This window comes from Ranitomeya imitator, chromosome 4 (genome assembly GCF_032444005.1).
Source record: "Ranitomeya imitator isolate aRanImi1 chromosome 4, aRanImi1.pri, whole genome shotgun sequence".
NCBI lineage: Eukaryota > Metazoa > Chordata > Amphibia > Anura > Dendrobatidae > Ranitomeya > Ranitomeya imitator.
Genome location: NC_091285.1, coordinates 152366864 through 152394235, shown reverse-complemented (window position 1 = coordinate 152394235; position 27372 = coordinate 152366864). Strand labels below are relative to the sequence as shown.

Here is a 27372-nt window from a genome sequence, read left to right as displayed (position 1 = left end):
ATAGGGATTAAGACACATGGTGTGATAGTATAATATAAAGGGTGTTTAACCCAAATTTATTTTTACATCAATTAAAGTGCCTGTTTGTGACACTGGAATCCAGCCCCCAGTTCTAAGGTCAGTGGTTGGGCCTCCATCTCACTTAATTTACTATAACTCTGAGCTCTAATCACTTGGGATCTAGTGGATCACAGTGGTTTTTATAACATAACCAGCCACACACTGTGATCCAATATACATCTTTATAATGCATGGTAATTTGATGTAAAATCTGATACTAAAATTTTATCTAACAAATTTATAATAAAGGATCATTTTAATTCACATTTCCAATCCCACCCTTTTTCCTAATTCCCTAAAATATGAGCCTTAGCAATAATACATAGCTGTATTATATAAAAGAAAATCACAATTTGCTAATTTGTGAAAACAAAGGCCCTATGAATGACAACGGTTTAGCGGCCAGATGTGGCTTATTTTATCTACAGACTTTATTTTTTGGACTAAAACAAAAGAAACTAAACCCAATCTGCAAGTGAAGTCCAAATGTAACACACGTGAGCCTGCCTTTCACAGACAGAGATAAAAGCCATTAACATTACTTGGGATGGCAACATATTGGGAAATCTCGTCATGCATTGGCATGTCTCATGGCAGGAAATGTCATTGTGGCCACAAAGTGGCTGAGAAAGTAGATTTCTCGTTTAAGACGTCTGACAAAAAAAGCAACCAAGATTCAAGATAGTTGTGAATTTACAGAATTGTACTGGAAAGTGATCATTAAAAGATTTCTTCTGTCTGACTTCACTACAATAGATGCCAGACTGTAAAGATTGGAACACGATGAGATAGACAAGTTCTAAGGATTGGCGTTCTTCTCTACATTAGCAGGACTATGAAGAAAGTGTGATTTCTTATTGGCACACTGAGGCCGGCACTTTCTACTGGCACTGCAATGGCAGTAACTTTTTGAGAGAGACGTGTGATGAGAATTATTCTCTGTATATTGCTACCACAATATTGGAAGAATTATTCATGGGAGATAATGATATAGAAATTCAGCGTTGTGGTTCCATATAACTGGAAAAATTATTTAGTATACTAAGGCATTACTGTAAAACATAAGGAAGATACAGACACCAGAGGCAGGCAGGGGGGCCGGTCACGAACCAAAGACCCTACCCACATTCCTGCCTCTACGCGCCTAAAGCTTATGACACCCAAACTTCAAATGCTGATTAAACAACAACCAGGATGCAGATTTCTTAAATGAAGATATCTATTCATTCTGTATTACAGCGCCATTATGGCTGGCTATATCTTTACTTTAACATGGAAAATTAAAAAAAAATTGCATCTAAAACTTTCTCTACTACCGATAAGGGTTTACCAATCAGAGAGATTCACTGTATACCAGTCAAGTCAAGCCTACATACGGTAAGTGTAAAAGTATAAATTAATTTTGCAAACCTTCACAAAAAAGTGGACTATATTAAAAACCTAACGGTTAGACATGTTCTCAGCACTAATACAATATTCCTAGCATATGAAATACGGTGGCAACTCTCAAATTCAGTTTATTACAGTAAAAAGACACTACTGGAAAAAGTGCAAGAATTACTCTTAATTGTAAGATGAAAAGGGCACAACATAGGTATTAGAAATAAATCCTTCTGCAGTCGTTATGTCAGTGAGAATTCTGCCAGGAGAGCTAGAAAGGTCACCCTGCAGACCAGTGCCAGACTGGGGTGCCAAGGGCCCACCAGTAACCAACTTTTCAGCCACATGCAAATGTGACAGTATCCTCAATCACAAATTTATATAACAATGCAGTGGCCAGATTGTTAAATGAACAAGATGCTGCCTTTGTAAGTAATAATTCCAGTATATTGTGCCAAGTTCGTATAAGAGGGGGCCCACCGGAGAATTCTCCGGTTGTCTTGGGGGCCAGTCCAAGCCTGCTGCAGACTCATCACCTACTCTTACCATGACTTGCGGAACATCAACCATCAACCCTAGTCCAGATGCAAACAAACAAAGGATGTTCAAAACGTTGGGGACATTGACAAACAATTACTGTTATTAACACACCATCAACTTACTTTGCCAAGTGCTTCATTAACATGTTTAACATCTGTCTATTCTTCTCTGGCAAACGGTGGATCAAGCAATGTATTTCTTTTATTCGGGTCTCTTGGCTTTCTAGTTCTTCATGAAAAAAAAAAATATATGATTACATATTAGGAGCGTACAAACAAAATTCTTTTTACTGTGTAATTTTAAAAGAAACCAAGATTGAAATGATCTATAAATCGCAAAAAATTTAGATTTTTTTTCCCCAAATGAAATGGAAAATATCTAACTTGTAGCACCGCATAGTACCTATATCGGCCTGTTCTTTTTTCGTTTTTTGTGACGTCACTGTGCACACTGCTCAAGAGGGAATTTTGAATGCGAGCAGCAGTTTGCCAACGGGCACATCTTGCCCATCATCCTTATAATCCTACCCCATAACATGCCTAATCGGAATTATGGCCACAATGAATTCTTCATTTTTAAACTTCGAAGAAAAAAAATATTGGACTATTTATCCTCTACTAGAAAATGATTGTTATGGTTGGTACACATTAGAGACAACATTTCTACACCTAAGAACTTTTAATTTACATATAATGTTGTCATCTATATAGTTACTTAGTACACAAATAGTTAATTGCCTATTTTCAATTTAGTTTGCATTAGGTGAATACATGCGATCTATTGTACTGCAGTTTAAAATTCACGATAAAAAGGCACCAGGTTATTACTACTGAAAGTTAGAAACTGATGGCAGCAACATATCTAAAAAAAAATAGTTGAAGCAGATCCATGTCCACCATTGTGTAACATCCCTACTTCTATTTACAACTGTCCGTGAAGGAAGTTAGGAGACCATGTGCTGGAGCTTTAGGAGAATGCCCCATTCTTGTCCGACGTAAGTTTCTAGCTGCTCAACTGTCCAGGGTCGTCTTTTACTGATTTTTTGTTCCATAATGCAGCAAATGTATCCTATTAGTGAAAAGTATGGACTGACCGCCAATTCATCACACTAACTCTTCTTATGTGAAGCCATTCTGTTGTGATAGGTGTAGTATGTGGTTAAACACTGTCTTCATGAAATGTGCAAGTCCGTGCCCGAAATAGATGTTGTCTGACTGGGAGAATATGTACCGTAATTCTAAAACCCCTATGTAATGCTCAGTATTGATAGTGACAAGATGTGTAAGCTGCCCATCACATAGGCACTAATGAAACCCTATACCATGAGAGATTCAGACTTTTGAACTGAAGCAGCATGGTCCTTGAGTCTGCAGGAAAAGAAGTCTGCGGTTTCCATAAAGAATTTCAAAATTTTGATTCATCTGAACTCAGAACAGTTTTTCAACCACCCTCAGACCATTTTAAATGATCTTTGGTCCAGAGAAAACAGCAGTTTCATTAAAATGTCCAGGCAGGTTTATTAGAACTGCATAAACTGCTCAGTATAAGTAAACTAAGAAAACAAGAGACAGCCTTTTACCGCAGAAAGTGAAAAACACAGAAAAACAGTCCATTTAGTAATGCGGGTTTGCCCGCTCAGGTCAGTGTCCTTCAGCAAACACACTGGAGGCATCCACACCTCTAGTCAGAGACACTGAATTAGGTACTGGGTCTCCATTTTATCTGCCAAACCACGCCCCTGAGGTGGGGATATGTGAGCAGTCATTCCCACCCATTTCTTATAACTACTTGTAAAACCCGGCCCTGATACACCCAATTAACTCTCTAAGCACTATACATACTAGACCATGCTTTCCCAAGATTACATCACCAAAGCTACCAACCTCAATCATACATATCTACTCTCAAAGACCTGTCTGGTGGCCATCTTATATATTCCCCCTGCCCAAAGCCAGGGGACTTGGGATCTTCTGCCATCAGTGGACTCTTGACAGAGCGTCCCCATTGCCATGCAATTTCCCTGGTCTATGATGTACATGGAAGCTAAAATCCTGAAAAGATAGGAACCACCTGGTCACTCGGGCATTGTTCCCCTTCTCCTTCATCCACTTTGGTGGGGCATAGTTGACACTAGCCTAAAAGGTAGTACCTTAGAGAGAGTGCCCAATGTTCACTTGATGGCCAAACATTCCTTCTCCACTATGTAGTCATTCTTCTTGCAGGATAACAACTTTGATACATTATGGGGTGCTCTTCCCTGTTCACCTCTGGTGATGAGACAAAGTCCAGCCCGACTTCTGACGTGTCCGTCTGGACCACAAGCTCCTTCGAGAAATCCAGTGTTACCAGCACTGGCTGTTTACACAGGGCTAGCTTCAGTTCCTGGAAGGCATCTCAGCTTCTGGAGACCACTTAGCCATAGCTGACTTTGTCCCTTTAAGGAGGTGTCTATATAATGGCAAAGTTAGGGATAAACTGACGGTAATAACATATGATGCCAAGGAATACTCTGACCTGCTTCTTTGAGAGGTTTTGTGGCCAAGTCTGGATCGAATCAACAATATTTGGATCTTTATTTCACTCCTGCTTATGACATAGCCCATGTATTTAGCTTCCTACATTCCCATGGCACATTTCTTCAGGTTTATGGAAAAACCTGTCTTCCATAGAGCATCAAGTATCGCTTGGAATTTGCTCAGATAGCTTCCTCAATCCTGGCTGAAGATTATGATGTCATCTAGGTAGGCGGCTGCGTACCTCTTGTAGGGAGCTAGGATCCGGTCCATGGCTCTCTGGAAGGTGGCTGGAGCTTCTTGTAATCAAAACGGCATCCTTCTGTACTGGAAGAATCAGTCTGGCGTTGAGAAGGCAGTCTGCTCCTTAACGTCTTGGGACATGGGAATTTGCCAATGCCCTTTTGGGAGGTCAAGGTTGGTAATATACTGGGCTAGCTCTACCCTTTCAATCAATTCATCGACATGGGGCATTCAGTACGTATCGAACCATTAAATACCGTCACTAAATCCCGAGTTGGGTGGTCTCAAAGATGGTCCCAGACACCTCCAGCTCAGGGATGTCGGCCTCATCCCCATTGCCAAGAAGCACATAAAAAGTAAACAAGTAAGTTGCGGCCTGTGATGAGGTTTCTTTAGGAGCGACCTGGCTGCTGTACCAGGCATCCCCATTTTCCTCAACAAGTTCCAAAACTTTGCAACGTCTCACCCTATTATAACAGAGTACAATAAGTCCTTGACTACACCACCTCATGGGACTTGGTGCCACAGCATCTGTTTATGAACACTCGGGCCACAGGGTAGTCTTTAGCATGGATACAGTGGAAGCCCTCCATATTCCCAGGAATCAGCAGATTAGGAATTATGGTCCTCACTAGGGTTACCAAACTCCCCCGAGTCCACCAGACCAGTCCTTTGCACTCTGTTGACTGATGCATAAGATTCCTTGCCCGGTTAAGGGATGGCACTGCAGGCAGGCTATGCAGAAAATGAGCTGGGCCATCCTATGCTGCAGTCCATTGGTTCAGTGGTCATGGAGCAACAGGTGGCTATGTGACCTGGGGTATGACACCTCCAACAAATTACTATTAAATGGGGCCTTTGACAACAAATCGGATGCCTCCTGGTCTCTTTGATACCCCCCCAGATGTGGCTGCAGTTCCCCTCTTTTGGATGTCAGCCACCCTTTGGGAACCTCAGTACGGAGATGCTAAGACCTCTTGCTTCCCCAAGGAACTCTCGACCACCTGGTAACTTTCCACCAGCTTCACCAGGTCATCAACATCACGGGGATCTCCCTGGGCATCCCATGATTGGACCTGCCTCTGTAGAGAGTGTATGAACCTGTCCATGATGACCCTCTCCACCATTTGAGCTGGGGAGGAAGATTCAGGTTGCAACCACTTTTGGACCAAGTGTAGGAGGTCAAATATTTTGGACCAGCTCTAGAGTATATACTTGGCACACTCTCGTGGGTCTGATGCAAAAGTGTTTATTATAATACATACAGTATCACGATGTTCACAAACGTTTTGGTCACGAGTGGACCTTCATCAGTGTGCTCTATAAAAGCGAGAGAAGGGGAATGGTGGGGTTATTATATATATGACCAGGACCCTAATGCCAGAGAAAGTTGCATCAAATATGTACCCTGAACAGGGGATCCTGTGGTTAGAGGGCTAAGACCAGCCGATCAAGCCGTAAGTCAGGCTAGAGGATAGGAGTCAGACGCGGTATCCGCCGCGGATCTGCTGGTAATGGTCATTCTATGTCCTCCGTAGTACACGCCGTGGATTCAATTGAACTTGAATCCAATATTGCGGCCAGCATGCAGCCAGCGGGTAAGGAAAGGGTGAATCAAACACCCAAAACTCCGCCCATATGACCAAAAACCGGTCCCTCCAAATTCAGGTGACAGGTTCCCTTTAAGGCAGGGGGAAGAGAGAACATGGAGGTCAAGGAGTGACTTTTCAAAGGCTGCAGCCACTAGTGCATTAACAGTGGATCTGGATATTGGCTGAAAGACTAACTGTCATCTTAATTTTTACGTCATAAATCAATAGAACACATGAAAATAAGAAACTTTGTAATAAGTGTCAGAGAAATAGTTTTTTTCTCCTCCAGGACTGATCTTTCAATCTCTAAAGTCTCAGCTTATAGATAAAATCATTACTGATATAGGAGATGACAGTTTCTATTGATAAGATTCTGTGCATATGGGAGGAGGAGGGAGGAGCTCTGCCTCTAGGTTCTCTCCTCTACATGGAATCTTATCAGTTACAACTGCCATCTCCTATCTCAGTAACGTAACAATCTGTCTTCACTGAATACACATTTTGCCTGTAAATTGAGAATTTTGAGAATGAAAGAACAGTTCAGGAGGAGAAAGAAGCAAATTTATCTCATGAGACATATTACAAAGTTGCTTAATTTTATTTGTAAAATTGATTTGTGCAATAGAAATTAAAATGCTGGTTACACTTTAAGTTTATTAATATAATGTTTAGATAAACCGAGGACTGCCGTTTTACACGTGATCTTTTTAAAATCCCAAAGCTCACACAGTAATGCTGGTTACATGTATGACAGTCTCTATTATTGTTTTTTTTTTTTTTATTTGGCCCATCAGTCACCTTGTTTGATTTCTGCTCTGTCTACCATCTGTCAGCTGTTTTCTTTTTCAAATGTAAAAGTTTGTACTTTTGTGATTGTGAAGCATTATTACTTTTTCTTCAAACTTTTCAATCAAATCAACAAAACAATACAAAAAGTATTATTTATATATATATATTGAAAGTTCTTAAACACTTACTAGCAGCTTTAATAAAGCTTCTTTGAAACTGGTATGTCATGAGGGGACCTGGAAGCATTCTGCAAAGAACAAAAAAACAAAAATTTACATGACGACATGTATCACCTATAGAATGCCTGAAACTTTCGAAAAAACCTCAATGCCTTTTTAGGTATAATTTTTTAGATGTGTATAGGACCAGAATTAGACATCTGTCTTTCATGGTTCAAGTATGGACCGAGATGCACGGTCAGGCGGCAGGTCTTCTGACCCAAACTCAACAGCCTTATGCAGATGTGTGAATGTGGCCTGGTGTTGAGAGTCTGCATCACCTCCCTCATCATCTCCCTCCTCCCAGTTTATGCAAATTGCCTCTTCTGAGAAAAAGAGGACTTAAACTCTATAGCGCCACCGGTTGGAAGTAGCGATCCTACAAGTCACAATCAACCCTTTAACGAGTCGTGCAACATGACTTAGGATAAAAGCCAAATCAGTATCTCAATTCACAGACACGGTGTTTCGGGCTGTTGGCCCTCGTCAGTGCGAAGCATGAGAACTAATTTGGCTAGGTGAGAGGCTCTGGACTGGGGTGTAAGGGGTATCGTTTCTCCTTATGGAGAGTGACATACCATCTCTGGCTTGAGGGCCAACAGGTGGCGCTATAGAGTTTAAGTCCTCTTTTTCTCAGAAGAGGCAATTTGGATATTATATTTCCCAGAGGAGCATTGCACGGTGAATAAGCCTCCCTACCTTGACAAGCCAGAAATGGTATGTCACTCTCCATTAGGGTTGAGCGAAACGGATCGTTCATTTTCAAAAGTCGCCGACTTTTGGCAAAGTCGGGTTTCATGAAACCCAACCCGATCCCTGTGTGGGGTCGGCCATGCGGTACGCGACTTTCGCGCCAAAGTCGCGTTTCGTATGACGCACTTGGCGCCATTTTTTTCAGCCAATGAAGGGGCGTGGGCAGAGTGATGACATAGGTCTTAGGGGCGTGGACGCCTATCGCCATGTTGTCGCTTGTGCGCTGTAGCGATTTGCACTGTGTAACACCAGCCTTTCAGGAGAGAGAGAGAGAGAGAGAGAGAGAGAGAGAGAGAGAGAGAGAGAGAGAGAGAGAGAGAGAGAAAAAAAAAAAAAAATCCCATTGGCTTTGCATTGGGTTTCGTGTTTCGGTCGATCCTCGACTTTTCGCCATAATCGGCCGATTTCACTCGACTCGACTTTTGAGATAGTCGGGTTTCGCGAAACCCGGCTCGACCCTAAAAAAGTCAAGGTCGCTCAACCCTACTCTCCATAAGGAGGAACGATCCTCCTCCCAGTTTACTATTTATTATTTTACATTAAACAGATTTATTTGGAGACAGAAAAGTTTCCTGAACAAAAAAGTTGCAGGATTGCAGGAAAGAAAGGGGAATTTTGGGATTTAGGAAGGTGAGAAGATGTCTCTAACCCCTAGTAAAATATATTACTTAATTTGATATGGTCACAAGTACTATGAAATTCTAAAAGCAGATGTCAGGCCACGTTCACGTATTTGGTCAGTATATGCACGCCAAAAATCAAGAGTGGAACAATGGAAGAGATCTGTTTAATCTGACATCACCCATGGCCAGCTACACACATGGAAGTGACCTGTCAGTCAACTAGAGCGAGGATAGTCGAGAGTTGGCTCTTAAAACTATATTTTGAAAATATGATCTGTGGCCAGATCTTTAAAGTATATTTTCTTTGAAACTTCAGAATATTTTCTGAGAAACATTTCTAGATGAAATTGGACAGCCAGGTTCTGAGTTATGGTGCACGTGGTTTGGGCAGTATGAAGAGACAGATAGGTTCTCTTTAACTTAACGTCATCATAGTCACTTTATTCAAGTGTAACATAAGTTTTTGAAAAAATGTATTCTATGATGACATACTTTTACAGAACAAACACTGAACACAGATTAGATCACTGTCAGCGACACACTGTAGTTGGTTGATTTAATGAGAAAGTTCAAAAAAGATTATTACGTTTGCTTGTATAGCGCCATTAATTCCACAGCACTTTACAGACATCATCACTGTCCTCGTCAGAGCTCACAATTTAAGTTCCGTCTCAGTATGTCTTTGAAGTATGGGAGGCAAATCGGAGTACAAGGAGGAAACCCACGCAAACATGGGGAAAACATACAAACTCCTTGCAGATGCGGTCCTTGGTGGGATTTGAACAGCTGAAAAGTTACAATGCTAACCTATGTACTGCCCTGAGCCTGTTTTACACCTACTATATATAGGGATAGGATCTAAGAGAAGGGATTAACCCTTTAAAGGGAACCTGTCACCCCCCCCCCCCCAAGCGTTTGTAACTAAAAGAGCCACCTTGTGCTGCACTAATGCTGCATTCTGTCAAGGTGACCCTTTTAGTTTGTGCCCCTGCCAACGCTGACATAATCGTTTATATAATTTGTCCCTCATACCTCGAATTTGACAGGGGGGGGCAGGTCTTTCCACCCTTACACAGACACACCCCAGCCGTCCGTTATTTCCTCATTTATCATGGTTGCCGCCTCGTTAGCATTTAGGCATTTTCCCCCCGGCGCCTGAGCTATAATCTATGCTCTTGGGCATGCGCAGTTAGTGCTGCCCGTCCACTGACGTCACATGATGTCTTTCTAATTGCGCCAGCGTGGACGCTCAGCCCGAGATCCCGCCCCGCAGTCTTCTTATTTATTCACACTGCGGGGCTGGGAATCTTGGGCATGCGCATTACTTATCTGCGGGTCTCCCTCATCTCCCTCCACCTCTTTCCTACTGTGCAGCGTCATAGGAATCGTCAGATATCGTCTGTTCAATAGGGTCTGTTCAATATCCTGAGTTTGCCATTACTGCATTTCTGTGAAGACTAGAGTTGAGCAAATATTTTCGGAATCAGACGTAGAATTTGAATTTGCCATATTTGTGCCATTATTGGTACCCTGTTCATGCCGAATTTATGTTTGATGATCGGTTCTTAACATATTCAGTAATTTCTACTCCCATTGACACCAAAGAAGTCCGGCTGTCTTCCGATGGGAATAGAATTTTGAAAAATTCGCTCTACTCTAGTGAAAACCAGCCTATGGCTGGGCCTTTAAAGGGGGCCATGAGTTTTACTATATAGTGCAATACTGTGGTATTGAAGTAAATAGATAAGTAATTGAACAATACGTTAAAGATAAAGTTAAGTAAAAATAAAAACGGTATTATAAATAAAGTAAAAAAAAAATGCATTCCCTACATTTTCTTCTCATTAACCCCTTCATGACCCAGCCTATTTTGACCTTAAAGACCTTGCCGTTTTTTGCAATTCTGACCAGTGTCCCTTTATGAGGTAATAACTCAGGAACGCTTCAACGGATCCTAGCGGTTCTGAGATTGTTTTTTCGTGACATATTGGGCTTCATGTTAGTGGTAAATTTAGGTCAATAAATTCTGCGTTTATTTGTGATAAAAATGGAAATTTGGCGAAAATTTTGAAAATTTCGCAATTTTCACATTTTGAATTTTTATTCTGTTAAACCAGAGAGATATGTGACACAAAATAGTTAATAAATAACATTTCCCACATGTTTACTTTACATCATCACAATTTTGGAAACAAAAAATTTTTTTGTTAGGAAGTTATAAGGGTTAAAATTTGACCAGCGATTTGTCATTTTTACAACGAAATTTACAAAACCATTTTTTTTAGGGACCACCTCACATTTGAAGTCAGTTTGAGGGGTCTATATGGCTGAAAATACCCAAAAGTGACACCATTCTAAAAACTGCACCGCTCAAGGTACTCAAAACCACATTCAAGAAGTTTATTAACCCTTCAGGTGCTTCACAGCAGCAGAAGCAACATGGAAGGAAAAAATGAACATTTAACTTTTTAGTCACAAAAATTATCTTTTAGCAACAATTTTTTTATTTTCCCAATGGTAAAAGGAGAAACTGAACCACGAAAGTTGTTGTCCAATTTGTCCTGAGTATGCTGATACCTCATATGTGGGGGTAAACCACTGTTTGGGCGCACGGCAGGGCTTGGAAGGGAAAGAGCGCCATTTGACTTTTTGAATCAAAAATTGGCTCCACTCTTTAGCGGACACCATGTCACGTTTGGAGAGCCCCCGTGTGCCTAAAAATTGGAGCTCCCCCACAAGTGACCCCATTTTGGAAACTAGACGCCCCAAGGAACTTATCTAGATGCATAGTGAGCACTTTGAACCCCCAGGTGCTTCACAAATTGATCCGTAAAAATGAAAAAGTACTTTTTTTTCACAAAAAAATTCTTTTAGCCTCAATTTTTTCATTTTCACATGGGCAACAGGATAAAATGGATCCTAAAATGTGTTGGGCAATTTCTCCTGAGTACACCAATACCTCACATGTGGGGGTAAACCACTGTTTGGGCACATGGTAAGGCTCGGAAGGGAAGGAGCGCCATTTGACTTTTTGAATGAAAAATTATTTCCATCGTTAGCGGACACCATGTCGCGTTTGGATAGCTCCTGTGTGCCTAAACATTGGCGCTCCCCCACAAGTGACCCCATTTTGGAAACTAGACCCCCCAAGGAACTTATCTAGATGCCTAGTGAGCACTTTAAACCCTCAGGTGCTTCACAAATTGATCTGTAAAAATGAAAAAGTACTTTTTTTTCACAAAAAAATTCTTTTCGCCTCAATTTTTTCATTTTCACATGGGCAGTAGGATAAAATGGATCATAAAATTTGTTGAGCAATTTCTCCCGAGTACGTTGATACCTCATATGTGGGGGTAAACCACTGTTTGGGCACTCGGCAGGGCTCGGAAGGGAAGGCGCGCCATTTGACTTTTTGAATGGAAAATTAGCTCCAATTGTTAGCGGACACCATGTCGCGTTTGGAGAGCCCCTGTGTGCCTAAACATTGGAGCTCCCCCACAAGTGACCCCATTTTGGAAACTAGACCCCCCAAGGAACTTATCTAGATGCATATTGAGCACTTTAAACCCCCAGGTGCTTCACAGAAGTTTATAACGCAGAGCCATGAAAATAAAAAATAATTTTTCTTTCCTCAAAAATGATTTTTAGCCTGGAATTTCCTATTTTGCCAAGGATAATAGGAGAAATTGGACCCCAAATATTGTTGTCCAGTTTGTCCTGAGTACGCTGATACCCCATATGTGGGGGTAAACCACTGTTTGGGCGCACGGCAGGGCTCGGAAGGGATGGCACGCCATTTGGCTTTTTAAATGGAAAATTAGCTCCAATCATTAGCGGACACCATGTCACGTTTGGAGAGCCCCTGTGTGGCTAAACATTGGAGATCCCCCAGAAATGACACCATTTTGGAAACTAGACCCCCAAAGGAACTAATCTAGATGTGTGGTGAGGACTTTGAACCCCCAAGTGCTTCATAGAAGTTTATAATGCAGAGCCGTGAAAATAATAAATACGTTTTCTTTCCTCAAAAATAATTATTTAGCCCAGAATTTTTTATTTTCCCAAGGGTTACAGAAGAAATTGGACCCCAAAAGTTGTTGTCCAGTTTCTCCTGAGTACGCTGATACCCCATATGTGGGGGTAAACCACTGTTTGGGCACATGCTGAGGCTCGGAAGTGAAGTAGTGACGTTTTGAAATGCAGACTTTGATGGAATGCTCTGTGGGCGTCACGCTGCGTTTGCAGAGCCCCTGATGTGGCTTAACAATAGAAACCCCCCACAAGTGACCCCATTTTGGAAACTAGACCCCGAAAGGAACTTATCTAGATGTGTGGTGAGCACTTTGAACCCCCAAGCGCTTCATAGAAGTATATAATGCAGAGCCGTGAAAATAATAAATACGTTTTCTTTCCTCAAAAATAATTATTTAGCCCAGAATTTTTTAATTTTCCCAAGGGTAACAGGAGAAATTTTACCCCAATATTTGTTGTCCAGTTTCTCCTGAGTACGGTGATACCCCATATGTGGGGGTAAACTACTGTTTGGGCACATGCCAGGGCTTGGAATTGAAGGAGTGACGTTTTGAAATGCAGACTTTGATGGAATGCTCTGCGGGCGTCACGTTGCGTTTGCAGAGCCCCTGATGTGCCTAAACAGTAGAAACCCCCCACAAGTGACCCCATTTTGGAAACTAGACCCTGAAAGGAACTTATCTAGATGTGTGGTGAGCACTTTGAACCCCCAAGTGCTTCACAGACGTTTACAACGCAGAGCCGTGAAAATAAAAAATCATTTTTCTTTCCTCAAAAATGATGTTTTAGCAAGCATTTTTTTAGATTCACAAGGGTAACAGGAGAAATTGGACCCCAGTAATTGTTGCGCAGTTTGTCCTGAGTATGCTGGTACCCCATATGTGGGGGTAAACCACTGTTTGGGCACACGTCAGGGCTCGGAAGTGAGGGAGCACCATTTGACTTTTTGAATACGAGATTGGCTGGAATCAATGGTGGCGCCATGTTGCGTTTGGAGACCCCTGATGTGCCTAAACAGTGGTAACCCCTCAATTCTACCTCCAACACTAACCCCAACACACCCCTAACCCTAATCCCAACTGTAGCCATAACCCTAATCACAACCCTAACCACAACCCTAATTCCAACCCTAAGGCTATGTGCCCACGTTGCGGATTCGTGTGAGATATTTCCGCACCATTTTTGAAAAATCCGCAGGTAAAAGGCACTGCGTTTTACCTGCGGATTTTCCGCGGATTTCCAGTGTTTTTTGTGCGGATTTCACCTGCGGATTCCTATTGAGGAACAGGTGTAAAACGCTGCGGAATCCGCACAAAGAATTGACATGCTGCGGAAAATACAACGCAGCGTTTCCGCGCGGTATTTTCCGCACCATGGGCACAGCGGATTTGGTTTTTCATATGTTTACATGGAACTGTAAACCTGATGGAACACTGCTGCGAATCCGCAGCCAAATCCGCACCGTGTGCACATAGCCTAATTCTAAAGGTATGTGCACACGCTGCGGAAAACGCTGCAGATCCGCAGCAGTTTCCCATGAGTTTACAGTTCAATGTAAACCTACGGGAAACAAAAATCGCTATGCTGCGGAAAAACTGCACGGAAACGCAGCGGTTTACATTCCGCAGCATGTCACTTCTTTGTGCGGATTCCGCAGCGGTTTTACAACTGCTCCAATAGAAAATCGCAGTTGTAAAACCGCAGTGAAATGCGCAGAAAAAAACGCGGTAAATCCACCATAAATCTGCAGCGGTTTAGCACTGCGGATTTATCACATCCGCAGCGGAAAAATCCGCAGAGGACCAGAATACGTGTGCACATACCGAAACCCTAACCCTACCCCTACCCCTAACCCTACCCCTAACCCTACCCCTAACCCTATTCTAACATTAGTGGAAAAAAAAATTTTTCTTTATTTTTTTATTGTCCCTACCTATGGGGGTGACAAAGGGGGGGGGGGGGGGTCATTTATTATTTTTTTTATTTTGATCACTGAGATATAATCTATCTCAGTGATCAAAATGCACTTTGGAACGAATCTGCCGGCCGGCAGATTCGGCGGGCGCACTGCGCATGCGCCCGCCATTTTGGAAGATGGCGGCGCCCAGGGAGAAGACGGACGGGACCCCGGCTGGATCGGTAAGTATGATGGGGTTGGGGGGGACAACGGGGGGGGGGGGGATCGGAGCACGGGGGGGGGGGGGGAATCGGAGCGCGGGAGGGGTGGAACGGAGCACGGGGGGCGTGGAACGGAGCACGGGGGGGCTGGAACGGAGCACGGGGGGGGTGGAACGGAGCACCGGGGGGGTGGATCGGAGTGCAGGGGGGGTGATTGGAGCACGGGGGGGTGATTGGAGCACGGGGGGAGCGGACAAGAGCACGGGGGGGAGCGGAGCACAGGACGGAGGGGAGCCGGAGCAGTGTACCGGCCAGATCGGGGGGCTGGGGGGGGCGATCGGTGGGGTGGGGTGGGGGCACATTAGTATTTCCAGCCATGGCCGATGATATTTCAGCATCGGCCATGGCTGGATTGTAATATTTCACCAGTTTTTCAGGTGAAATATTACAAATCGCTCTGATTGGCAGTTTCACTTTCAACAGCCAATCAGAGCTATCGTAGCCACGACGGGGTGAAGCCACCCCCCCTGGGCTAAACTACCACTCCCCCTGTCCCTGCAGATCGGGTGAAATGGGAGTTAACCCTTTCACCCGATCTGCAGGGACGCGATCTTTCCATGACGCCGCATAGGCGTCATGGGTCGGATTGGCACCAACTTTCATGACGCCTACGTGGCGTCATGGGTCGGGAAGGGGTTAAAAATTAAGAAAAATATTAAAAAGTTACTGTTGTCACTGTACTGATCTGAAGAATCATGTTACCAGGTCATTTATAGTGCCCAATTAATGCCATAAAAACAAAAAATCCAAAAAACTATGGAATTGCAAAATTTTTATTTATTTTTTAACAATCTCACCACACTTGGGAATATTTTTCCCATTTTTCAGGACACTAAATGGTAAAATTAATGGTTTCATTAAAAGCTACAATTTATTCTCCAAAAAGCAAGCCCTCATATGGCTAAATGAATGGGAAGAAAAAACAAATAGTTGGAAGAAAGGAAGAAAAAACAAACGCAGAAACACAAAAAAACATGTCCGGAAGGTGATAAAAGCCATTTGCTTCTCTGTAGTAAATCAATAAATTAAATGATAGGGCATTCAACAAGAACTGCTAAAAAGATATTTGTTGTTACATAAAGGTGACTATTAGTGATCTGTTCATATAAATTATTGTATTGTTTTGTAAGTCCATAGTTACAGACTACAAAAATCCGAAATCATGTTTAATTTTCTCTTCTACTGAATATAGGTAACCAAGAGTTAATAGGAAAAAATGAGTGAGGAAATAGTTCAAACATTGCACCCAATCTTCAATATATTCCATTTCTTTGCTCCATCTATTTTTGTTTTGCTGACTGAAAAACAATTTTAAGTACCTAAAGTACAAATGTAATGAAATTGATATAGTTACTCAAACAGCATGAAAATCAGCAAGCTTACAATTGACTTACTTTTGCTATATGTTGTTATTCTGCTGTGAGAGCGTTTATCTTACATGGTGTGAAGCTTCTAAGGGGATCAGCCACCAGAACCTGGTCCAGTGTGCACAGTAGTTGCATTCCAGGAGAAGTTAACTCCTGAGATACCAGTCAGCTCGCACTTTCTCAGTCATGTGTGTGTTCAAAGGCAATGTTATCTCTATTCAAATATTGTGACATCTGTGTAGACTTCAGAACAAGCATTGAAAGACCTTAAAAGGAACCTGTCACCCCGAAAATCGCGGGTGAGGTAAGCCCACCGGCATCAGGGGCTTATCTACAGCATTCTGTAATGCTGTAGATAAGCCCCCGATGTTACCTGAAAGAGGAGAAAAAGACGTTATATTATACTCACCCAGGGGCGGTCCCGCTGCTGGTCAGGTCAGATGGGTGTTATGAAAGGCAATTCAGAATCACAATGGACATGGAGGTCAGAGCACATACAGTGAACTGACAATAACCCAAAATAATAGAACGAGCTCTGAGACGTGGGAACTCTGCAGACCGCAATCCCTAAGCCTATCAAACCACACTAAAGGTAGCCGTGGAGCGCTCCTGACCAGAACCTAGGCGCCTCGTCACAGCCTGAGAAACTAGCTAATCCTGAAGATAGAAAAATAAGCCTACCTTGCCTCAGAGAAATTCCCCAAAGGAAAAGGCAGCCCCCCACATATAATGACTGTGAGTAAGATGAAAACACAAACATAGAGATGAAACAGATTTAGCAAAGTGAGGCCCGACTAGCTGAACAGAACGAGGATAGGGAAGATAACTTTGCGGTCAGCACAAAAACCTATAATAAACCACGCAGAGGGGACAAAAAGACCCTCCGCACCGACTAACGGCACGGAGGTGGTCCCTCTGCGTCTCAGAGCTTCCAGCAGGCGAGAAAAACCAATAAAGCAAGCTGGACAGAAAAATAGCAACAAAATAACATAAGCAAAACTTAGCTTTGCAGAGCAGCAGGCCACAGGAATGATCCAGGGAAAAAACAAGTCCCACACTGAAACATTGACAGGAAGCATAGATCAAAGCATCAGGTGGAGTTAAGTAGAGAAGAAGCTAACGAGCTCACCAGATCACCTGAGGGAGGAAACTCAGAAGCTGCAGTACCACTTTCCTCCACAAATGGAAGATCCCAGAGAGAATCAGCCGAAGTACCACTTGTGACCACAGGAGTGAACTCTGCCACATAATTCACAACAGATGGGCGTCTCTGGTCCGCTGCAGTGCCTCCCATCTTCTTTCCATGACGTCCTCTTCTGATCTTCAGCCACGGCTCCGGCGCAGGCGTACTTTGTCTGCCCTGTTGAGGGCAGAGCAAAGTACTGCAGTGCGCAGGCGCCGGGCCTCTCTGACCTTTCCGGCGCCTGCGCACTTCAGTACTTTGTTGTGCCCTCAACAGGGCAGACAAAGTACACCTGCGCCGGAGCCGTGGCTGAAGATCAGAAGAGGACGTCATGGAAAGAAGATGGGAGGCGCCGCAGCGGACCAGAGACGCCCATCCGACCTGACCAGCAGCGGGACCGCCCCTGGGTGAGTATAATCTAACGTCTTTTTCTCCTCTTTCAGGTAACATCGGGGGCTTATCTACAGCATTACAGAATGCTGTAGATAAGCCCCTGATGCCGGTGGGCTTACCTCACCCGCGATTTTCGGGGTGACCGGTTCCCTTTAAGGCCACGTGGACATGTTGAGGATTTGGGGAGTTTTTTACCTCTGTATTCATAAGCCAAAATCAGGAGTTGAATAATCACAGGAAAAGTATAATAGAAACACGTGCATCACTTCTGCATTTTTTACTCCCTCGTGGTTTTGACTTACAAATACACAGATAAAAAAACTCACCAAATTTCATAGTGTACAGTGGCCTTCATGTGTCACAATAACATTAGATCAGCAGTAGATTGAGGATACTAAACTACAACTGCCAAGCAAGGAAGAGTGCCCATCCCCAGCAGCAAGAAATTGAAAGAGACTGGATATCTGTGTGTGACCTTAATGACAAAGCCAATTTTTCAATTCTGACCACTGTCACTTTATAGCTTTAGAACGCTTTGATGGATTCCACCGATTCTGAGAAATGTGTTTTCGTGAAATATTGTATTCGTGACATATTGTACTTTATGTTAGTGGTAAAGTTTCTTCGATATAACTTGCGTTTATTAAAAAAAAAGTAAATTTGGCAAAATTTAGAAAATTTTGCAATTGTCAAACTTTTAATTTTTGTGCACTTAAATCAGAGCGTCGGGTCAACAAAATAGTTAATAAATAACATTTCCCACAGGTCAGTTTCACATTAGCACAATTTTGGAAACAATTTTTTTTTGTTAGGACATCATAAGGGTTAAAAGTTGACCAGCAATTTTTCATTTTTCCAACAAAATATACAAAACCATTTTTTTCATGGACTACCTCACATTTGAAGTGAGTTTGGTTGGTAAATATGACAGAAAATACACAAATGTTAAACCATTCTAAGAACTGCACCCCTCAAGGTGCGCAAAACCACATTCAGGAAGTTTATTAACCCTTCATGAGAATTAAAGCAACGTGGAAGGAAAAAATTAACATTCATCTTTTTTCACAAAAAATTTACGGTACTTCACACCCAAACTTTATTTTCACATTGGCATCAGGAGAAAATAGGCCACAAAATTTGTTGTGCAATTTCTCATGAGTACGCTGATACCCCGTATGTGGGGGTAAAGCCACTGTTTGGGCGCATGGCAGGGCTCAGAAAGGCGGAAGCACCGTTTGACTTTTTGAACGCAAAATTGTCTGGAATTGATAGCAGACACCATGTTGCGTTTGGAGACCACTGATGTACCTAAACAGTGGATATCTCACAATTCTAACTCAAACCCCAACACAACCCTAACCCCAACACACCCCTAACCCCCAGCACCACACCCGAAACCCCAGCACCACCACAACCGTAACCCCAGCACCACCACAACCGTAACCCCAGCACCACCACAACCGTAACCCCAGCATCACCACAACCGTAACCCCAGCATCACCACAACCGTAACCCCAGCACCACCACAACCGTAACCCCAGCACCACCACAACCGTAACCCCAGCACCACCACAACCGTAACCCTAGCCCAAACCCTTAGTGCAAAGAATGGGAAAAATAAAAGATAAACTATTATTTTTATCTAACTAAGTGGGTGACAAAGGGGGGTTTGGTTTAAAATTTTGATCACTGGGATAGATCCTATCACAGTGATCAAAATAAACCAATAGGAAAAATATACTGTTGTCAGGTACCGGACGGCAAATCTTGGCAGGCGCACAGCACATGCGCCTGCCATTTTCTTCCAGGAAGATTATGCGGAGGGCCTGGGGACGGAGCAGGAGGGTCCAGGGATGGAGGAGGTACCGGGGAGGGATCAGGGAACCCCATTTCTCTGTCCTCTGATATGCTAGATCATATCAGAGTAGAGAGAAATTAATGGAAAATCGGATTTATTTTTTTTGTGATTGTCGTTATTCGGTGAATAACGGCGATCATGTGACTGGGGAAGGTAAAAACCGACCAGAATGATGTTCTCCGGGATCTCAGCTACCAGAGGTTTTTCGACGCTGGGAGCGCTATACACTTATTTCTCAGCGCCATTAATAAGTACCATTACCTGCCGCCATTAAAAGGCAAATCTGCGTTCGGTAAGGCGTTAAACGTAAGAGACTTTTTGTAACTGGCAGTAAGACATGTATTTTTGTATTAAGCATATGGATCACCAAAGGCAAGCTGTTGAAAAACTACTACACTGACTGCTATATAATAGTGCTACACCTTATAAAAGGAATACCACCAATGATCAAACATATATTTGTGAGCTGCAGTACTTGAATTGAGCAATCACATTCTGTTTTACAACTGTGCATTTTCAAAATACCTTAAATAAGTTTTCAAAGTGCTTGTGATTGTCTTGATCTCCCACTCTGCAGAGATGTCAGTGTCAGCCTCTGTAGCTATCTTAGGATCTAAAAAATAAACAAAGCAAAAATATAAAGATGGAGAATATACTTGACCTGCATGTACAACAAAGTGAAGCTTTGTGAAAAAAAAATTAAAGTGAAAAACGATATGTACTTGTAACATTTTTTCATATACAGTTTATCACACGTTTTATACTGTCCAGATGTTAGAACTGCCGTTATTTCTGACATGCCAGTTGTCTTCTGATTAAAGGGAATTTGTCAGTAGAATTTCACACCACAATCTATTTATATGTGCATATAGAGCTTTCAAAGACAAGACCAGCAATACCTTTACATGGCCAGTCGGTTCTTCCATTACTGAGAAATTGGTAATACGCAAATAAGGCTAAAGGATTATGGTAGTTGTGAAGCATCTGTGACTCCAACTCTGTTCCCTGCAAAGAGCCACCTCCTCCTGCTTGACTGACAGCTCCTTTGTCTGAAGTAACATAGTATAAAGGCTGCCAGTAAATTGGGAGGAGGTGGCACTGAGAGGGAATACAGCTGGAGCAACAGAGGCTTTGGATCTAGGATAGTCTTCAGTTGCATATCAATTCATAGGCAGATATATCAGTAAGGGGATAAAGGTACCTTCACACATAACGATTTCGTTAACTATATCGTTGCAACGTCACGCTTTTTGTGACGTAGCAACGATCCCGCTAACGATCTCGTTATGTGTGACAGCGACCACTGATCAGGCCCCTGCTGGGAGATCGTTGGTCATTGGGGAATGATCAGTACCTTTTTTTGGTCGCTGATCACCCGCTGTCATCGCTGGATCGGCGTGTGTGACGCCGATCCAGCGATATGTTCACTTGTAACCAGGGTAAATATCGGGTTACTAAGCGCGGCCCTGCACTTAGTAACCCAATGTTTACCCTGGTTACCCGGGGACTTCGGCATCGTTGAAGACAGTTTCAATGATGCCGAAGTCGCTCCCCTGATCGCTCCACAGCGACCACACAATGACTTACCAACGATCACGGCCAGGTCATATTGCTGGTCATGATCGTTGGGAAGTCGTTTAGTGTAACGGTACCTTAATGGACTGGCCATGTAAGGGTATTACTGCATTTGTCTGGGATGGCTTTTGTGCTATTTTTTGATCAAAAAACAGTATTACTAAAAACTCTGTTATTTAAATGCATTTTTGCTTTTTTACTTAGTTATATCAGGGTTTTCATTTACTTTTTTCTCTTGTAGGTTTTAATGTTTTGTGGCCATTTTGAACATGCGTTTTACCTCTGCATGTATACCAACTTAAGTTAAGCTCAATTTTGTGTTTTTTTTTTCTTTCTGTGTATTGTTGCATTCTGTGCAACCCAGGGTGTGGCCTCCCTGTTTCTGAGCTAGAAACTATATAAGGCTATGTGCACACTTTGCAGATTCCACTGCGGATTTTTCCGCAGCGGAATTGCAAAATCCGCAGTGAAAACCCATCGCGGTTTTTACTGCGGATTAATCGCGGTTTTTACTGCGTTTTCTTCTGCGGATTTTCAACTGCAGTTTTCTATTGGAGCAGCTGAAAATCCGCAGAAAAGAAGTGACATGCTGCGGAATGTAATCCGCAGCGTTTCCGCGTGGATTTTTCTGCAGCATGTGCACAGCGTTTTTTGTTTCCCATAGGTTTACATTGAAATGTAAACTCATGGGAAACTGCTGCGGATCCGCAGCGGTCAAATCCGCTGCGGATCTGCAGCAAAATCCGCAAAGAGTGAATATAGCCTAAGGCTTCCCTAGTCTGGTGTTTCACTGGTTGGGTTCAGTCCTTTCATCTGCCCTTATTCACACTGAGGTCAACAATGACACATGGTAAGGTTTTAATATTAGATAGTTTAGGACTGTCCCGATCAGAGTTACCGTGACGAGGTGGGATGGCTTTTGTGCTATTTTTTGATCAAAAAACAGTATTACTAAAAACTCTGTGTTATTTAAATGCATGTTTGCTTTTTTACTTAGTTATATCAGGGTTTTCATTTACTTTTTTCTCTTGTAGGTTTTAATATTTTGTGGCCATTTTGAACATGCGTTTTACCTCTGCATGTATACCAACTTAAGTTAAGCTCAATTTTGTGTTTTTTTTTTTCTTTCTGGGTATATTAAGTAGTCTGTGAGGTAAAATTTTGCTAACGTATTCCATTTAAAGTAGCACTCCCAACATTTCTATCCTCTTAATATATTGCAATCATCATATTATATAGCACTGTGTACTTACAATATTTAAATGATTTAATAGGAAATAACTGAAAGGCCTGTAGTACATAGCAACACAAAGCAAAACATGACAGAAACTGCACCATATGACTCCTGACCACATCCTATTGCACTTTTTTTTTTTTTTTTTATCAGCACCAACAACTGCATCAACCACATTTAGAAAACCCTTTGCTTATTTAGACAGGCGTTGATCCTCCGCCTACGATCCGGTTATGTAACATTACCATGCATGTGTTGGAAAGGATAAAGAGCATATGAAAGCATAGCAAGTAGGGCTGCATCTAGTTCAACCGTTAAGAGTTACATTCCCGATTCTATATCAATCTTTCTCTAAGCCTATCTGCATATCGCTAAACTTCAAGATAATGAATATATGCAGCACTGCACTGCTGGCTTAAAGGGAATATGTCAGCAGATTTTTGCTATGTAATCTGAGTGAGGTAAAATAGATGATTACAGTATCCACAATTGAAATAAAAAAAAAAAAAATTGGTTACTTTAAAATTCCAAAGACAACAAAGACAAAAGGGTATGACTGAGGGCCCTGCATGGTCGTAAAACTAAGTGTTTCTTTAAAAAAAAAAAACAAAAAAAAACTGTTTGAAATTTTAGAGTGACCAAAAAAAATGTGTTAAAAAAAAATGTTTTCTTCAATTGCAGATGCTGGAATTCTCCACTAAAACCTTATTCACATCCGGTGAACCGGCCCACACCCTTGTTCGTGCACTGCACCCAACAAACTACTGTTACCTTGAAGTGGTAAGCTGATGAATTTTATTTTTCTATATTGATCTATGCAATCTGAGGACAGCATGAGGCAGTGGTCAAAACACTGAAATCAGCTGTCAGTTATCAGGCTGCATGCTGTTTACTTACAATGAAGGTTTTATCATTAGGACATTATTTCTCCCCAAACTAGCTGCCTCTCACCAAGTCATCCAACTCCATCCCTTCTCGTGATAAGAAACTCATTGTCCATAGACTATGTACATAGAGAGCCTGATGTAGACAGCTTTCTAAACTCTGCTTCAGGTTACATCTAAAAACTCTAGATTGTGTCACAACTGCTGCACCAAGTAAAATAAGTGATAGAACGTTGGAATCAGGGTCTCTCTTGCTACATTATGCAGGTCTCAGATGAGGTATCAAATAACTTATAACAGATTTAAAATGGTTATAAAAGCCCATCTTAACAAGATTCCCATAAATAATGCTGACTTGAGTTGTCAGAGGCTTCATTTCAGGCTGTTCTGTCCAATTTAGTATTAGGGTGGTAGTGTACTGGCTTAAGCATGTTTTAGCATCATAAAGATACACTTGTTTAAAGTGTCACTAACATGTAAAGAATTTTAGACATTGAAAAGAATCGGAATCCTTGGTCCAACACCATATAGATTTGAAATGTATTGGGGAAAAGAAAAACTAAGCTTGGACTTGACTGCCTTCATGAAGCGGTGTTAACCTGTGTGTGCACAAAGCAATGGCCTCTTCAGCCTAAAAAGACGAGATGCAGCTTAAAGTAGCTACCCCTTGAATTGAGAAAAAAAAAAAAAAATCTTTGGATGGAAACAAATCCTTGTTTTAGCCAAAGCATAGCAAAAAGTCATTCTTCAGTGTGATTCTCGCCCCTTTTAGTGTCTTTACTTTCTATGGACCTGTCTTGTGTAGGGGTGCTTGTAGTCTGCTACTGCCAACTCATCTCTTATCCCCCTTTCCTGACCTGCGGAGACAATAGTCCCTCAGACACAACCTAAGTGATCCCCCACTAATAGCCACTTTTCGTCTAGCTACCTCATATCTTTGCATCTACTATATAATTGTCTAAGGGGTACTTCCGTTTGTCTGTCTTTCTTTCTGTCTGTCTGCAACTTCTGTCACGGAAATCCCGCGTCGCTGATTGGTCTCGCCAGCTGCCTGTCCTGGCTGCCGGGACCAATCAGCGACGAGCACAGTCCGGCCGAGAATTAGTCCCTCCCTACTCCCGTCCAGTCAGTGCCCGGCGCCCGCTCCATACTCACCTCCAGTCAGCGCTGACACAGGGTTAATGACAGCGTTAATGGACTGCGTTATGCCGTGGGTAACGCACTCCATTAACGCTGCTAATAACCCTGTGTGGCCAACTTTTTACTATTGATGCTGCCTATGCAGGGATATGGTGCCCACACTGCTGTATACTATGTGGGCTGCGTTATATACTACGTGGGCTGCGTTATATACTACGTGGCTGCTATATACAACGTGGGCTGTGTTATATACTATGTAGCTGTGCTATATACTACATGGCTGCTATATACTACGTGGGCAGTGTTATATACTACGTGGGCTGTGTTATATAATACATGTCTGCTATATACTACGTGGGCAGTGTTATATACCACGTAGCTATGCTATATACTACATGGCTGCTATATACTACATGGGCAGGGTTATATGCTACATGGCTGCTATATACTACATGGCTGCTATATACTATGTGGGCTGTGCAATATACTACGTGGGCAGTGTTATATACTATGTGGGCTGCGTTATATACTACGTGGGCTGTGTGATACACTACGTGGGCTGCATTATATACTACATGGCTGCTATATACTACGTGGGCTGTTATATACTACGTGGGCTATGTTACATACTACGTGGGCTGTGCTATATACTACATGGCTGCTATATACTACGTTGGCAGTGTTATATACTACGTGGGCTGTGTTATACAGTGGGGCAAAAAAGTATTTAGTCAGTCAGCAATAGTGCAAGTTCCACCACTTAAAAAGATGAGAGGCGTCTGTAATTTACATCATAGGTAGACCTCAACTATGGGAGACAAACTGAGAAAAAAAAATCCAGAAAATCACATTGTCTGTTTTTTTAACATTTTATTTGCAGATTATGGTGGAAAATAAGTATTTGGTCAGAAACAAAATTTCATCTCAATACTTTGTAATATATCCTTTGTTGGCAATGACAGAGGTCAAACGTTTTCTGTAAGTCTTCACAAGGTTGCCACACACTGTTGTTGGTATGTTGGCCCATTCCTCCATGCAGATCTCCTCTAGAGCAGTGATGTTTTTGGCTTTTCGCTTGGCAACACGGACTTTCAACTCCCTACAAAGGTTTTTTATAGGGTTGAGATCTGGAGACTGGCTAGGCCACTCCAGGACCTTGAAATGCTTCTTACGAAGCCACTCCTTCGTTGCCCTGGCGGTGTGCTTTGGATCATTGTCACGTTGAAAGACCCAGCCACGTTTCATCTTCAATGCCCTTGCTGATGGAAGGAGGTTTGCACTCAAAATCTCACGATACATGGCCCCATTCATTCTTTCATGTACCCGGATCAGTCGTCCTGGCCCCTTTGCAGAGAAACAGCCCCAAAGCATGATGTTTCCACCACCATGCTTTACAGTAGGTATGGTGTTTGATGGATGCAACTCAGTATTCTTTTTCCTCCAAACACGACAAGTTGTGTCTCTACCAAACAAGAGCCAGAAATCTTGATTGTTTGTTTCTGACCAAATACTTATTTTCCACCATAATATGCAAATAAAATGATAAAAAAACAGACAATGTGATTTTCTGGATTTTTTTTTCTCAGTTTGTCTCCCATAGTTGAGGTCTACCTATGATGTAAATTACAGACGCCTCTCATCTTTTTAAGTGGTGGAACTTGCACTACTGCTGACTGACTAAATACTTTTTTGCCCCACTGTATAATACATGTCTGCTATATACTACGTGGGCTGTGCTATATACTACATGGCTGTTATATACTATGTGGGCTGTGTTATATACTATGTGGGCTGTGTTATATACTACATGCTGCTATATACTATGTGGGCAATGTTATATACTGTGTGGGCTGTGTTATATACTACGTGGGCAGTGTTATATACTACATGGGCAGTGTTATATACTAAGTGGGCAATGTTATATACTGTTTGGGCTGTGTTATATACTGCGTGGCCTGTATTAACGCATCGGGTATTCTAGAATATGTCGTGGCCTGTGCTATATACTATGTGGCTGCTATATACATACATACATACATACTCTACAACAGCCGATGCGTTAGAATCGGGCCACCATATAGTATATCATATCAGTCTACAAGATCAATGGCAAAGTACATGCCAATGGGCTAAAAGCTGTCAGAAGGCATATTACCCCCCAGACCAGACCTGTTGTATCATTGTCAGCAGGATCACCAATAAACTTGTTCTCATGAATAAGACATCTATGAACACAAGACCCTGCTCTCTGTTTAATAGCAAGATGCTGCATAGGGTTAAGTTCAGCAAACTGTTCTCCTTTATGAACCTGAAGTACCATAACATGAACAGTATTTTTAGATTGTGAGCCCCAACACGGGGACAGCAACGATAATGTGTGCAACCTGTAAAGCGCTCCGGAATATGTTAGCGCTATATAAAAATAAAGATTATTATTATTATCATCATCATTATTATGGGGCTGGTGACCCCTTTCTAGTGCCCTGTGGGCCCTTTACCTCTCCTTTTTGCTTGTTCTATAAATCTATTTGCAGAGGGTATCTGGCAGCATGGAGAGATTCGAGAGATCACTTGGTGACATGTTCAATACTTATTTCACTCACTGTACATTCAATAATACTGTGGTATTGCTGTATGTAGCACAAGCGATCAGACAATTGCAGGCTCAAGTCCCCTTGGGGAACTAAATTTTTCTAATCCACTCACCATTTTCTCCCATTAAAAATAAAGATAATAAATAAACACACATGTGGTATAACTGTGCATAAAGGTCCAATCAATCAAAATATAGAACTAACTAACTCGTTCGGTAAACCC

General features: G+C 42.3%; 1 protein-coding gene across 2 annotated transcripts in view; it reads right to left on the bottom strand.

Moving 5' to 3' along the window:
- Positions 1-27372, bottom strand: part of ARHGAP26 (Rho GTPase activating protein 26) — a 590718-nt gene that overhangs the window by 274953 nt on the left and 288393 nt on the right. For both annotated transcript variants that reach the window (XM_069764052.1, XM_069764053.1), the window contains exons 15-17: positions 20248-20335; positions 7306-7364; positions 2103-2208 (exon numbers count right to left, since the gene is read on the bottom strand). In XM_069764052.1, the coding sequence (XP_069620153.1) occupies positions 2103-2208; positions 7306-7364; positions 20248-20335 (253 nt within the window). The remainder of the gene's footprint in view (positions 1-2102; positions 2209-7305; positions 7365-20247; positions 20336-27372) is intronic.